The sequence below is a fragment of the Panthera uncia genome, chromosome B1 (assembly GCF_023721935.1).
Source record: "Panthera uncia isolate 11264 chromosome B1, Puncia_PCG_1.0, whole genome shotgun sequence".
NCBI classification, from domain to species: domain Eukaryota; kingdom Metazoa; phylum Chordata; class Mammalia; order Carnivora; family Felidae; genus Panthera; species Panthera uncia.
The window spans coordinates 89,682,089-89,697,899 of record NC_064811.1 but is presented as its reverse complement, the minus strand read 5'-3'; the positions used below and the strand labels follow the sequence as shown (position 1 = coordinate 89,697,899).

At 35.9% G+C, this 15,811-nt stretch overlaps 1 protein-coding gene across 4 annotated transcripts in view; it reads right to left on the bottom strand.

Moving 5' to 3' along the window:
- Positions 1-15,811, bottom strand: part of SEC24B (SEC24 homolog B, COPII coat complex component) — a 100,270-nt gene that overhangs the window by 19,951 nt on the left and 64,508 nt on the right. For 2 of the 4 annotated variants that reach the window (XM_049631010.1, XM_049631012.1), the window contains 5 exons: positions 10,700-10,884; positions 7,812-7,914; positions 4,806-4,932; positions 3,994-4,103; positions 2,154-2,266 (listed from right to left, as the gene is read on the bottom strand). In XM_049631010.1, coding sequence (XP_049486967.1) covers positions 2,154-2,266; positions 3,994-4,103; positions 4,806-4,932; positions 7,812-7,914; positions 10,700-10,884 — 638 coding nt within the window. The remainder of the gene's footprint in view (positions 1-2,153; positions 2,267-3,993; positions 4,104-4,805; positions 4,933-7,811; positions 7,915-10,699; positions 10,885-15,811) is intronic. The other 2 variants (XM_049631011.1, XM_049631014.1) reach the window with 1 other exon arrangement.

Genomic DNA, 15,811 nt, shown 5'->3' with positions numbered 1-15,811 from the left:
TCTATTTATTTATTTATTTATTTATTTATTTATTTTTGTATTTATTTAGTTTTGAGAAACAGTGAGACAAAGCGTGAGCGGGGGAGGGGCAGAGACAGGAGGAGACACAGAATCTGAAGCAGGCTCCAGGCTCTGAGAAAGCGGTCAGCACAGAGCCTGATGCGGGGCTCGAACCCATGAACTGTGAGATCATGACCTGAGCTGAAGTCGGACGCTCAACCAACTGAGCCACCCAGGCGCCCCTGTAAATCAGATTTTAATGTGGAAATTTTTAAATAAAAATCACATTTAAGAACATCAAGACATTTTATCTATTATCAGTCCTTTAAAAGTTTTCTGCAAGAACTCAGTATTCAAGAGTCAATGCCATGGCAAAAAAAAGAATAAATGACCATTTCTTTGCCCATCAGGTTCTCCTTATTGATAAAATGGATGCTTCATCTTACAAAAATATTTTTTAAGTACCACTATGTTAAATGCTGTTATATAATTTATTATTTTAGCAATGCTTTTAAAATATTTTTGAATATCACAGGATGCCAAAACAGTGTACATCAAAAACAAGAAACATTATTACTGTTATGCATGATTGATCAGGCCAGTCAGATAGTCTGCAAAGTTAAAGAAAATTTCAGAAAACAATGCACCAAGTTATGTGGGTGTTTAGCTTACCAATACTGGTCAAGATTTATGATGTTTCTACAGATGATTCTTTACTCCTCTGAAATTTCTAAGGTCATGGAGTGTTAGGGCTGTTTGTTACCGATTAGAATGGAGACTCCCTATCTACTCTACTCCAAGCTCAAAATTCAGAGTTGAGATGCATTTGCTCCATATCAAATGGCTTTTTCTCCAAGTTATATCCATAGCCCTTTCCAAAAACATATTATCTTCTTTTTTTACTTTCCTATTTTCTGCTTAATAAAAAAAAAAAATGTGTGTGTGTGCGTGTGTGTATGTGTGTATATATATATTTGTATGTTATGTTTTAAATAATTTGCCATTCCCAATTTTATCCTTTTGGTTTGGCATGGTCTATTTAACTCACAAATAGTCATGCACTGGACAGGCTCCTGTTTCTAGGGTCATATCCTCATACTTTTTCAGCAAGCTGACTCTTCAGCTTTAAACCTATTTCTTTGCAGTCTTCCATTGCTACTCACTGCTGAAACTACACCCGAATTAATAAGTACTTGTGCCTAAAAACAGGGCAAATGCTTCAATCAAGGATGAAATTATGGAAACTCTAAGTTACTAAAAGAAACTAAAAGCAAATCATTTAAAGTTTCTGGGTATTTTTATCTCAACGTTATCCACTAGTCATAGGCCCAGATCAGTGATATGTAGACTATGGTAACAGAGCAAGGATTCTCAGACTTAAATGGAAGGTGGGAGAGAACCTTCTGAAATCACCAGGAGTACTTCTGACGAAGTATTTATATATAACCACCCCTACTTCTCTACACATGGCAAGAACCAATGCAGGTGTGAGCCACTCTTACTAATAACCTTAAGTCATATAGCCTGTAGGTTTGGGGAGTAAAAAAAGAAATGTACAAACTACTTTGTTTTCCAGAGATTTGGAAGGTCCATTTTTGAAGCTAGTTGAGGGTCTCCTTCATGACCAATACTAGGCAGGATTTAGAGTCAATATCCTATACCCTGTTTCTAATTGCACGATATAGCTCATTTCTAATGTGTCAAAATGAAGAGCTCAGTTTCTGGCTTCCTGAAATATTCAGCACAAAATCAATTCCTTCTTCCCTTTTATCTGGCTCATTTTCTCATTAGGACATTTGAAACTCATGAAAAACTCCTTGCTCAGGCAAAAATTACAGCTAGATTTCTCTCATCTGGATTCTTGATATCCTGGTCAGTGTTCAGATCTGTCAAGTCAGAGGAACAGTTAGATGAGATCTAAATTCCTTAGCAAGTATTAAACATTTACAATTTTATGATTTGGACACCAAATCATAAATCATAATAATTGAAGTAGCAGGATCCTTGGTCTGAGGTGGACAAGAAGTACTGTGCAGTGATAGATAAATGAAGTCAAACTGTAATAAAAACGAACCCCATAAATTGCTAATAAACTTCACATTTATATATATTTGTACACACACAAACACATTATGAGTAAAAACATTTCTTACTTGTCTAGATTTTCTAACAACGACTGGCACAAAATTGTCAAATATCCAGCTTCCACTGCATTATGAGATACATCTAAAACAAATAAGTAAACTGCAGGTTGAGGAGGACGAAGCTGAAAGGAATAAAAATAATGTAATTTATTTAGTAGGCACAGTTTATTCTTTTCATACCACTGTTACCACTGGCTATTTACTGATGACACAGAAAAATACACACATAGGATCGATATTTTATAAGATCTAATGTGCTAAAGAAAATGACATTCCTTTAACTTTTTTTCTTATAAAGTTGGTTATGGAGTAAGCATAATAAGGTAGTTGTTACACAGTAATAGTTAAATAAGCTAAAGGTCTTCCTGATAAGAGTGCTGACTGAGCTATCTTTCAAAGAAAAATTAAGCTTATTTACTATTTAATGCAAACCTCTATATCCCTTCCCTACTCCAAAAAACATTGTTTTTTATATTTAGTTTTTAGAATCTTACAACTGATAGTAGTAGCCATTAGTACTAGCTGTTGGGTCACCTGGTGGTGGCTAAATCACAAGTATTAAGTGCTAAGTGTAAAGAAAGTGCTTGTGATGTTATTCTAAGTATGTTCAGTCATTATCTGGTAGAGATATATACTGAAGTATTTATAGGTTAAATGACATGATGCTGGGATCAGCATTTAGTAAACTCCAGGGTGGGTGAGGGGAGGGAACACTGGGGTGGACTGGGTTTAGATGAAATGTATTTAGCAAAATGTTGCTAACTGTTGAAGCTTGGTGATAGGTAAATAATGGCTCACTATACTATTATTTCTTTTTTGTAGTAGGCTTGAAAAATTACTGCTATAGAAAGTTAAAAGGATATATAACATCTTTTTTTTTCTTAATATGCCAACCAAAGATCATATGGCAAAAATTAAAGATTAACTTCTTGCTTCACCACTTCAATTAGATTGAGATCCTAAGGAGCCATAACAGAGTTGGGAATGTAAGTTGTAAAGAAGGCAAGAAGTTCAGAGTGAAAGTGCCCAAAAGTAAAAGTTAATATATGGAAACAGACAAGGAAATAGTAGTTAAGTGGGGAGATACTAAACTGGACACAAAGGACCATAAAAATCACAAAAATAAAGAGAGAGATGGGTTGAACAGCAGGAATTTGATACACATTAACTGTCCCTGTTCACCTTTCCCCACTAGCAACACCTTACATTTTTGCAGGCGACAAAGATTAGTAATGAGGATACTGAAGAAATGTAGGTTATTATAAATGCATTTAAAATGAATAGATATGATAAAGAGGAGAACTTTGGCTAAGAATTCATTTTTGTAAATAGAAAAGAAGAATGAGATCTTAAAGGACTAGTATAATTAAAGAACAAGTAGAATTTTGTGATGAACTGGAGAGAGAAAAATTAAAGTGAGGTCGATATCCATTTATCTTGATATCTGTACTGGGTGAACCAGTAAGATGGTGATATCTTTAGGAGCCGGAAAACTGCAGTTTTTGGCAAAAACATGAGTTTTTCTGTTTGAAGGTCTTAAATATTAAATGGCAAAAGGATATTTATATTCATTCCATGACAGTAATCAAATCAAAATGACAACAAATTATAAATGTAAGTGCTTATCACAAAACATTACTAATGTTTCTTAGTGACATAACTGCATTCTTTTAGGACATCAAGTAACCTTTATGAAAAGTTTTCTATTTGTTAAGTATAAACTTTCAGTATTATTGTAAAAAATTAATACTGGGGACAATACAAAATTTTGCAAGAATTTACCTCACAGAAAATTATAAATGACCAATACAGTTATATCCTATGGCTAATTTTTACACTGAGTAGTTACCATGTAATCTGAAGAAGCAATGAATTCCACAGTTGAATTCTGAACTTCTGGTCGTTTATGAGGCTCTCCATAAGATCGAGTTAGGGGGTTATACATAAATTCTTCAGGAACTAGGTAACAAACAGAAATCCAGTACAAAGTTAGTAGTATGTTTTGTAACTAAACACGCATGTACATACCAAGAAATAAACACCTTCGTCAATATCTGTATCAAGTTTCAACAGTTCTGTGAACATCTAGTGGTAAAAACACTCCTTAAAAAATAATATCAAGATAAAATAAACACATAGTGAAATCAAGTGAGGAAACCAGGACACGGGCAACCCTGTTTCCCAGGCTTGTGTCCTATTTATTATATCACATGACATGAAAATAAATCAGACAGAAACACAAATTTGAAAGCAATTATACTACAAGGACCTAAAAAATGATTAAAGGGAAACCAGACAGACACGCTGGTAGGCACGTGTCTACACATACTGGTAAAAACGTATGCTTGCTTAAATGGACCAATTATATTTGGTAATGTGGAAACCGAAGATAATCTTAACTTGGCAGGATCAAGCACAGTTAGTCTACATAACCTTCACTGCTTGTTCTGTGAATATTTTTTTACTTGGCCTCACTGTCACTCTGCTTATTATCAATCATCCCCGGGCCAGCCAAGATGAAGTGTCCCTAGCCTACATTTTCTCCATTAAAAGGGGCCTGAAAGTTGTTGAAGCAATGAGGAAAGAGACCAGATAATGACAAAATTGTCAAAATGTTAAAAATAATATTAAACACACTTATTTTAAGAATCTGAAACTCACCATCATTAACTCTATAGCACAAATTGCATTTCCATCTACGTTGATCAATGAAGGATACAAAAGGGTTGATATATGTTCGACATGACCGGCACCTCACGATGGTGTTTGATGTTATCACTGGTAATTGCTAGGAAGTAAAATAAAGACGCTGTAGCAGAAAAATCACCACAGGGGAAAACGGAATGCATACTGCTCTGCTCCACATACACAACAGAAACCATAATTGAGTTTTGGAATTGATGCCTTTTAATAAAATCCAGTGATGTGCTGAGCAACACAAGCAGCTGTCAAGTTTTCTCCCCCTTCGTCACAAACTGTAAAATAACACCAAAACGTTTTATTACCAAATGTAATAAAAGTTATCGGCTCATAAAAAAGCCTGGTTGGCCAAGAAAATAACTCAGAGCTCATCAGGTAGACTCAAGAAATATCAGTGAGAAAGAAAAATGTACCACATAAAAATGTCTTTGTCTTTGTTGCCCGACAGCACCTGGTACTAGACCATCAGGCACTGCTCACCAGCCAGCCACACAGTCCTGATGGGAACCGAGGCCACAAAAACACAAACACGATGTGCTTTTTTAAAAAACAAATACAGGGGCGCCTGGGTGGCTCAGTCGGTTAAGTGGCCGACTTCGGCTCAGGTCATGATCTCACGGCCTGTGAGTTCGAGCCCCGCGTCGGGCTCTGTGCTGACAGCTCAGAGCCCGGAGCCTGTTTCAGATCTGTCTCCCTCTCTCTGACCCTCCCCTGTTCATGCTCTGTCTCTCCCTGTCTCAAAAATAAATAAAATGTTAAAAAAAAATTAAAAAAAAAATACACGAGAGGCACCTGGGTGGCTCAGTTGGTTAAGAGTCCAACTTCGGCTCAGGTCATGATCTCATGGTTTGTGAGTTCGAGCCCTGCACTGGGTTCCATGCAGACAGCTCAGAGCCTGGAGCCTGCTTCTGTCTCCCTCACTTTCTGCCCTCCCCTGCTTGTGCTCTCCCTCTCTCTCTCTCAAAAATAAACATTAACAACAACAACAAAAAATACATGAACAAAATGTGTGTGTGTGTGTGTGTGTGTGTGTGTGAGACAGTTTTAGATAATCAAAGGCAGAAGTTCTACCTAGTTTTGAACGAGTTATTTTTTAAGAGAATGAGAATGTTTCAGTGCTAAACTTATCAAAAAAGAGACCACTGAAATGCTGGTAATTTTAGTGATCTTTTTAAAAGTGTTGAGGGGGCAAAGATTATAAATTATGATATATAAAAATAAACTTATAAGGGCACCTGGGTAGCTCACTCGGTTAAGTGTCCAACTTTAGCTCAGGTCATGATCTCATGGTTTGTGAGTTTGAACCCTACATCGGGCTCTGTGCTGACACTGTGGAGCCTACTTGGGATTCTCTCTCCCTCTCTCTCTGCCCCTCCCTCACTTGCCCTTTCTCCCCCCCCCCTCAAAATAAATACATAAACTTAAAAGTCAGCATGAAAAATATTCAAAAATAAACTTACAAATCTCTTTTGGACTCCTTTAAAAAAAAGGGAAAAGGGAAGAAAGGGCTTGGGAAGGGAACTTTATATTTAATTTAAGAACTTTAGAAAATATGAAAAAACACTAAAACCCCAAATATTATTCAATTAATTGAATTAATCCCTGATAACATTTTAGTATATTTCCTTCTCGCTTTTTTCCATCTATACATAAATATTTATATCTTTGTATTTAATTTCTTTAACATATACAGTTTTTATTACACAAGTAATGACAAAACACTTCATGAAAAAATCGGGAAGCACAATTAACTGAAAATGAGAAAACAAAGAATTACCCAGGATTCTACAGCCCAGAGGAAACCACTGTTGCCAATTTAGTGTATACACTTCCAGAAAATATCATATATGGCATCTGTGTTTAGACAAAAATTCTCACTTATGTATGTAGGAAATTAACTATCTTGGTTTAGAGATAATGGCTGAAATAGTATTATAGGTGATGATACAGTATTTACTGAATGAGTAAATTCAAGGTATTTATTGCATATCATAATTGTTTTATTTTCTATTCACTCTGTTCCTTTCTATACATCCTAGTATGAAGGTTAGTTCCATTAGAAACCTTACTGACCTTTATAACCTCAGCATCTGGCACAATAGGTAGTTAATAAACACTTTTTTTTTTGATAAATGAGGGCAAAAGAAACTCAGCAGCAGTAAGGATAGAAAACCACAGCAGTAAAAAAATGTGAGGGGGAAATAGAACTTACAAAGTATAAATAAAATATATCTGGATAAACTTTATGAAGTTTAGAATTTTAGTTTAAAGACAACATATTTGCATAAAATAGCAGAAATATATGTAAAAATCCAGCAAGCTCAGCATTAAACCAACAGACTGTGGAAACATAAACAAGTAATGTTTTAATTCAATAGACTTGAAGCATTTGGACGTATTATTACAAAGGTTATTTGTTCACTACAGTTAGGAACATCATATAGTTTTCCTCCCTAACTGGACATTACTGTTGGTATAACCTTTATGTTTAATAGAGCTCCCAAAGGTTATCTGCAATGGTCTTTCCAATTTCCAAAAGTACTAGACTTTCAAAATCCAGCTCAGACCTCGTCAGTCACAGAAAACCTCTGCTACTGCACCTAGAGAAAATCACTTCCCATCCTGTACTCAGTGCCTAAGTACCTCACAGAATTTGGTTAGTTACGTATTGGTTACCCTATACCATCGTTTATTTGTTTTTACATCTTTGTCCCCTGTTACATATAAATTTCTTAGGAGCAAAGTCAATGACTTAGTTATCTCTGTATTTATCGGTGCTTAGAGCCTGTCACAGAGCAGGGACTTTAAAAAACAATGTCTGCTGAGTTGAATTTGACAAAAATGATTATTTCTAACTTAAAAAATGAAAGAAGATGAAAAACAATCTCCCAGAAAATATACAATCCAAACACCCTGCACACAAACATACATCAGTATCCACAAATATTTTGAAATATGTCACTTTACCGTCAGGTCTCTGAAAGGATGTAACAGCAATCCTAAAGGAAGCTTAGCTTTATTCAGTAAAGCCTGGGTCTGTGGAATATTTGTCAAAGTACACCGAAATGAACTGCAAAAAACAGAGGCAACACGGACTATATTAGCTATCAGAGAAAAAAACATACTGAAGTAGACAGCTGTAGATAATTAACATTCAAGGGTACAGATGAAAATTATCTGAGAATGTTCTAGAACTAGAACTAGAAAGATCCGTTTTACTCTAAGCAGGCATATTTGCAATATATGTCAAAAGACCTAAATCAAGGACTCAACATTTTCATGGTGGAAACGTTTAACACATTTGGGAAAAAACATTATGACCAAGAACGTGAATCGGAGGGAGTAGAAAACACAAGTGAACAGGTATACCCCCGCATCTTTAGTAATGCTGTTTCTGCTTTCCTGCCCATTTTCCACCTGTTGAAACTCTCTTACTATGAGACTCCTCAAAATTATCGCTTCTTCTGAAGCCACCCTTCCTTCTGCTAACAAGTCAGAAGAAATGACGTCTTCCTGTGCTTTGAGATCAGTTTATGCTTCTATGTATTACTCTGCCTTGCCTTAGGGTTGTGTGCTTTGTCTGTCTTTTCTCCTTGAGATCAGAGATCATTTTGTCCTGTGTGACCCTAGCACTATTCCTCTCTTAGAAAAAGTGCTTATAGCTCATTAAGTTAGAAGTCAAGGTCAGTAGACACAGAATCAATAAAGGAGCAATCAAAGAGATAAGAAGCCAGAAGTACGGGACACCAGAAAAGAAATTTTAAGAAGAGCAGTTGACAGTATATAGAGATATCCAGATACGCACAGACTTCAGGCTGGTGGTGTTCCATGAACGCACTAAGGTGGTCCCTGCTTCAGGACTTCTGTGTTTACTGTTCATGCAGCTTGGCACACTTGGTTTGTTCTCATACTTCATTCAGATCTCTGCTCAAATGTTAACTCCTTGAGAAAAACCTATCCCGACTCCTCAATTAAAAACAGCCAACCTCTACCCTTACTACTCTCTACCTCATAGTAATATTCTGACATTACGTTACACGCATGATCCCTAACTTATGAAGATTAACTTACGATTTTTTGACTGTTCATAGTATGTCTTCCCTAATAGCATAAAGGTTGCATATGATTAGGAACTCTGCTTACTGCTTCATTCCTAGCACCTAAAACCAGTGCCTGGCCCTTAATTTAGAAGGCATTTGATAAATATTTATTGAATAAATGATTTATCGTTTTATGTAGGCACAATTATTATTCCTGTTTTACAGCTGACAACACTGAAAATTTGAGAAGTTAAGAAATTTGCACAGTCTTGGGGCACCTGAGTGGCTCAGTCGGTTAAGCATCCAACTTTGGCTCAGGTCATGATCTCACGGTTCGTGAATTTGAGCCCCGCGTCGGGCTCGCTGCTGTCAGTGCAGAGCCCACTTCAGATCCTCTGTCCCCCTCTCTCTTTGCCCCTCCCCCACTTGCCCCCTCTCAAAAATGAGTATTAAAAAAAAATGTGCAGAGCCTTACAGCTATTTATCAGTGGAACCATGGTAAGAACCTGTGTCTGTCCAGCTCTAAAGTCTACACTCCTAATTACTCTGCATTGCTATTTTGATAACAGAGATTTTCACAGAAAACACACACACCATCCCCTGAACCTGTGGAATCTCTTCATACATATACATAGACCACATTCACCTACTTAGGGGATGCCTAATCTTCTATAATACAAGGCCAAAATCCACATACTTACGACCTGATAGCAACTTATATTCACAGGAATAGGCAGCTGTTTTTATCCTAGAATCAGTGATTATACATTTTTATGACAATGATCTTGATGCTGCCTTAGGCACCGATGGGGGATTGGTGGCAGTGGGTAGGAGAAGAGGGGGAATCTTCGGAGCGGCTCTATTTTCTGTTTCCTGTATTGGAATTCTCTACAAAATTTTGGTTGAAAAAAAGAGAAGCTTACGGTTTTTTAAAAAAGGTAGAACATCACTGCCTTAATAAAGGAAAATGCTGGCTGTAAAAAAGAACACTAATTCTAATGCAAGGAAGAAGACAACATTTTTCTGTGAATCAGAGTTTACTTTATGAAGGAGAGATTTCAGGAGCAGAAGGATGTTTTCTAAAAAGCATCTAGGTTTTATCCTAGATAAATATCCTATTCTTAGGAGAAAGAAGTACTGAAAGCAAACAAGAACAGAACTTGTAGTTTTGAAGGTACTGTAATGTGAGTGACAGAGCTCACCTACCCAGAGGACACACCAGGGCTTGGTGGCCACCAGATGCAAACTGTCAGTGAAACTTCTCCATGAGGTGAGAAAAACTCAAAAAAGGAAATCTTAAGCCTGGGGATAATGGTCTTTGCATTCTATGCTGAGTAGGCAAGGAAAACTCAGAGATAAACCATTTACCTAAACCTGTTCTTGGGATTATATATGTGAAGTCTGCATCCTTTTCAAGCAAAGATTGAAGGGTATACATTTTTAAAGATTCCACCTTATTTTAAGAGACATCAGAAGTTACTCCTGGTGAAAAGTAAGGAAAAAGAAATTTAAGAAAAATATAGTTAAATCTGGGTTCCTGAAACCCTTCACTCAAATAGAAAAAAAATTCCCTCACATTAGGTGACAGAGAATAGGACTGGAGACAGAGATGGAGGCATGAACAGGACCTAAACTGAATTTTACCTAAACTGAACAGGACCTAGAACTTCTATACAAACTAAAATACAAAAGTCTGGATTAACAAAACTTCCAGTCAAGGAATTAATATCCTATCACTTTTACTAGTTTTGAAACTCAAACAACATTTCTGACAAAGTGTATTACTTACTAAAGATCATAAAAATAAATACTTACTCTGGGCTACAGTTTAATTTTTTGAGGTCTAAATTCAAGTTAGGTACAGGAGCCCAAACAGGAGTCATGGGTAAAATATTCCTCTCCTGGGTGAGGTTTACAGGTCTCAGACTTTCTGGTTGTGGAGAACTTTGAAGACTCAGTCCTCCCAGACTGGAGGACAGCTGGTTCATACCAGGATACTGCTAAAAACACAATTCAAAACAAAACAAACAAAACAACAATAAAATCAAATTGAATACAATGTATTCTATTACAGGATTTTAACATTCAGAGTAAGTGAGAAAATATAAGAATTTAATAAACATAAACAAAGGGGAGGCAGTGTGCTGGGTGGCTCAGTTGGTTAAGCGTCTCACTCCTGATTTCCGCCCAGGTCATGATCTCATGGGTTCATGAGTTTGAGCCCTGTGTCAGGTTCTGTGCTGACATCGTGGAAGCTGCTTAGGATTCTCTCTCTCCCTTTCTCTGCCCCTCCCCTGTTCCTGCTTCTCTCTCTCTCTCTCTCTCTCAAAATAAACATTAAAAAATATTAAGCCTGGCTTGGTAACAGAATGATTTAAAAGGGTAGCTCAATTTAAAGCATTCTTGAAAAAAACCTCAAAACAAAATACTGAAAAAACAGTATTAGTATTAGTACAGTTACTGTACTAATTACTAGTTACAGTTACTGTAGCTAACAGTACAGTTACAGTATTAGTACAGTTAAACCTCATAACAAAATTCTCAGCAACAATGTTTTTCAACATTAAAAATCTGGTTTCTGTGTATACAGAAAGGCATAATGAATACATACATGCTTACGTTTGCAAGGTTTTTCAATGATCAATTTTTAGAATAATGAGTTGATGCCATAAAAATGTACAATGCTGTTTTGCTTTGCTGATTTTTTCTGTTACCTTTGTTATATTTAGTATTATTATGAATGCATGGCTTTCTATCAACTCCAAGTGACTGAATTACAGTTATTATTTATTTTAATGGTCAAACTACCCAATTTTTTGCCAGTGAAAAAAAGATAGATTATTTAATACATGATAGTGAACTCAGAGCTAACTATTTATAGAGGTGGGGAGGGGGATGAAATTTATTGTTTACAGTATGAGCCAAAATAAAACCTTAAATAGATTAAAGATGCAAAATTGAAACAACCAAAGAACTAAAACAATTTATAGCTGGAATATTTCCTAACCTGAAGGCTGAAAATATCTTCTAAAGGACACAAACAAAAGTTAAAACAAAAATCACAATAGGACTATTTAAAATTTAGACATTCCTTCAATGTCAAAAAAAACCCCACTAAAATTAAATACAAATGTCGAGCTAGAAGGAAAAATTACAATGTGTATTAGACAAAAGGTTATTATACTTACTATAGATAGCTTTCACAAACCAGAAGACCTAAATAATGGTGAAATAATATGAACTGGAATTTCAGTAAAGAAACATAAATGACTAATAGTTATAAAAAAATCTTTGCTTATAAAAAATAATTCTTGGTGGACTTTGTAATACAGAAGAATGGGCAAATACACTTTTACTGCCTACTGGATATCTACACTTAAATGTCTATCAGGCATTTTAACTTAACATGGCCAACTCTATTCTCACTCCTAGACCTGCTGTCTCTCTTCATCATCAAAGTAAAAGCACTACCCTATACCCAGTTGCTCTGCCAAAAACCTAAGTTATCCTTGCTGTCTTCCTTTCTTTCACTTATCATAATCAGTTCATCAATAAGTCAACTTTTATCCATCCACAATTCATTACCTCTACTGATACCACCTTAGAACAAAGCATAGTCCTACATTTCTGTGATTGTGGCAAAGCTTCCATTTGTCTCTGTTTCCATTTTTGTCTTTTCAAATACTTCCATCCGTAATCTGTTCTTCACACAGTAGCCAAAATGATTCTCTAAATAATGTAAATCGGATATCACTCCATTACATAAAATCTCCACTGTCTCCCCTCTGTACTTGGGATAAAATCCAAGCTTCCGATGATAGTCCTTCCCTAGCTCTCTGATCTTATTCCTATTGCTAACTGAGTTCCAGCCATACTGAGACTTTATTCTTGCGACACATCACAGTTGCTCCTGCCTTAAGTCTTTGCATGTATGCTTCCTCAGCCTGAAATGCTCTACCCCCAGATTTTTCCATGCCTGGCTTTTGTCATTAAAATGGTATTTCAAACAGAATTTCTACAGTGAGGGATTTCCTGACTATCTATCCTATATCCCCAACCCTAGCAATTTCTTCAACTTGTCTTACTTCACAGCACTTGTGACTATTTGAAATTATCTCATTAATTTATTGATTTACTTATTTACTGTCCCAGGGAACCTACCCCTCCCAACAAATTTCTGAAAGCAAGAACTTTGTTTTGTTTACTTAGCTCCTCTTGTATCCTCAGTGCCTAAAGTAGTGCTGTCACACAGTAGGAACTCAGTAAGTTTTTATTGAATGCATAAGTGGAAATTTTAAAGTCTTATAAAATTAGGTGCTTTGATTCAGTAATTCCACCTGAAGAAATTTCATCTAAGAAAACGAGACAGATGCATTAAGGTGTGTGCGCATATAAAAGTTGACTTTAACAATTATGCCCAACAATAGCAAATTGGTTGATTATAAAACACTATGCAGCTACCAGAGGAAGGATATATAGAAAGGTTTTGTCTTTGGCTATGAAAAGAACAAAAAGTTTCTAAAACAATATCCCTACTTATCAACTTATTTTGTTTGTTTAAAAAAGCCATTAGATGTCCAGTTTCTTTACTAGCTTTTCCCCCAAAATGCATAGCAAGAAACTTGGAAGGACAGACTCCAAGTGTTGCTGTTTACATCTTGATAGTGCGAATATTGTTTGGTATTTATTTTCCTCTTTGTGCTTATCTGCACTTTTCTACACTTGATCATGTCTTTTTTTTTCAGGGGGGAGGTTAAAAAAAAAGTGCTAAATACATTATTTCCATTAGCCAAGATATGGAAACAGTCCAAGTGTCCATGGGTGCTAAGTGAAATAAGTCATTCAGAGAAAGACAAATACCATATGACTTCACTCATATGTGGAATTTAAGAAACAAAACAAATGAGCAAAGGGGGAAAAATAAGAGAGAAAGGCAAACCAAAAAACAGATTCTTAACTATAGAGAACAAACTGATGGTTATTAGAGGGGATGAGGGTGAGGGGGATGCATGAAATAGGTGATGGGGATTAAGGAGTGCACTTGTGATTAAAACAGAAACTTAAAAAAAATAAAATAAAAAAAGCTTTTGACTAAAAAAAAAAAAGCACTATATAACATTACATCTGGTTTTTCATATATTCATTAAAATACTTATCTAATTCTTATTTTCATTTTCAAACATATTTCAGGGCTGAAAACAAATTTTAATTTTTTTTTCTTCCTCAAAGGCCAACTACTGAGGTTTCCCATTTCTTAATAAGGGTCATCTCAAATTAATAAATGCAAAAAAAAAAAACCCTTAAAAATTTAGAACCCTACCACTGGCTAATACTAAGTACAACATTTAATGGCATTTCAATTTCATTATAAAGGGTTGCTTAAAGCTAAAGTAAGATATTCTTATCCTGGGGCGCCTGGGTGGCTCAGTGGGTTGAGCATCCGACTTCGGCTCAGATCATGATCTCGCGGTCTGTGGGTTCGAGCCCCGTGTCGGGCTCTGTGCTGACAGCTCAGAGCCTGGAGCCTGTTTCAGATTCTGTGTCTCCCTCTTTCTCTGACCCTCCCCTGTTCATGCTCTCTCTTTGTCTCAAAAATAAATAAATGCTAAAAAAAAAAAAAAAAAAAATTTTAAACTTATTTATATTTTAAATAGATTTTAAATTTTTTTTTTTTTACCGTTTATTCATCTTTTTGAAAGACAGAGAGTGAGAGGGGGAGGGGCAGAGAGAGGGAGATACAGAATCCGAAGCAAGCTCCAGGCTCTGAATTGACCGCACAGAGCCCGACGCAGGGCTTGAACTCACAAACTGTGAGATCATAACTTGAGCCAAAGTCGGATGCTTAACCGACTGAGCCACCCAGGCGCCCCCTAAATAGGACTTTAAAAATAAATGGCTTCTTTTAAAATTAGCTTGATAATGTTAATCTTAGATTAAAATGTATAATCTTTTTTTAGCAGATAGGTAAGAATTTAAATGTACGTCCTAACTGTGCATTTAAATCATTACTGTTCATTGGCCCAGAAACACTGGGTCCGAAAACCTATTTTAAATTCACATTAAACAAAATTAAATTGCTGCCTTGTATTCTTCCTTAGATTCATATATCAAATCTGACTTTGGTTTTCTGCACAAGTCCCTACCAGTTAAAGAGAGAAAAAAAAATGCTTAATTCTGAACTGCAAAGACTTGTATTCTCAGGACTAAGCCTGGTCTTAGATGATTTCGCTTATCTGAGTCTCAATTTCTTCACTTAAATAATGAAAGGAAGGTAACTACTACAAAAAAGTCAAAATTCCAAGTGTTCACAAGAATGTGCAGTAACTGGAACTCTCATAAACTGCTAATGGGAGGTATAAATTGGAACATCTGCTTTGGAAAACTGTTTGGCATTAACTGTTGAACGTTTGGGTACTCCATGACCCAGCAATTTCACTCCTAGATACATACATTTGTGTAAAAGACATGAATGGAAATATTCACAACAGCACTATTCATGATAGCCCCAAACTGGAAATTTACCCTGATGCCCATCAACAATAGAACAAATACATAAACAAGTATATTCACAAAACAGAGTGCTGTACAACGAGAACAATGAGAATGCACAATGAGAACAAGCACACAGAAAGCAAAATGCTGAGCCAAAGACTCACAGCAAGAGTATACACAGTTATGATACTACTCATATTAAGAACAAAAGGAGGCAAAACTAATGTGTAGTATTAGAAGTCAAGACAGTTGCCAACTCTAGTTCGAGGGTTAGTGACTAGAAAAGGCATGAGAAAGGACTCTGGCTGTTGGTTACGTGTGTTCAATTTGTTGAAATGTATCAAACTGTATGATGTTGATTTATATACCTGTACATAAATGTAATATAGATTATAGTTCAATAAAAAGTTTTAAAAAATTAAAGGTAGGAATGAA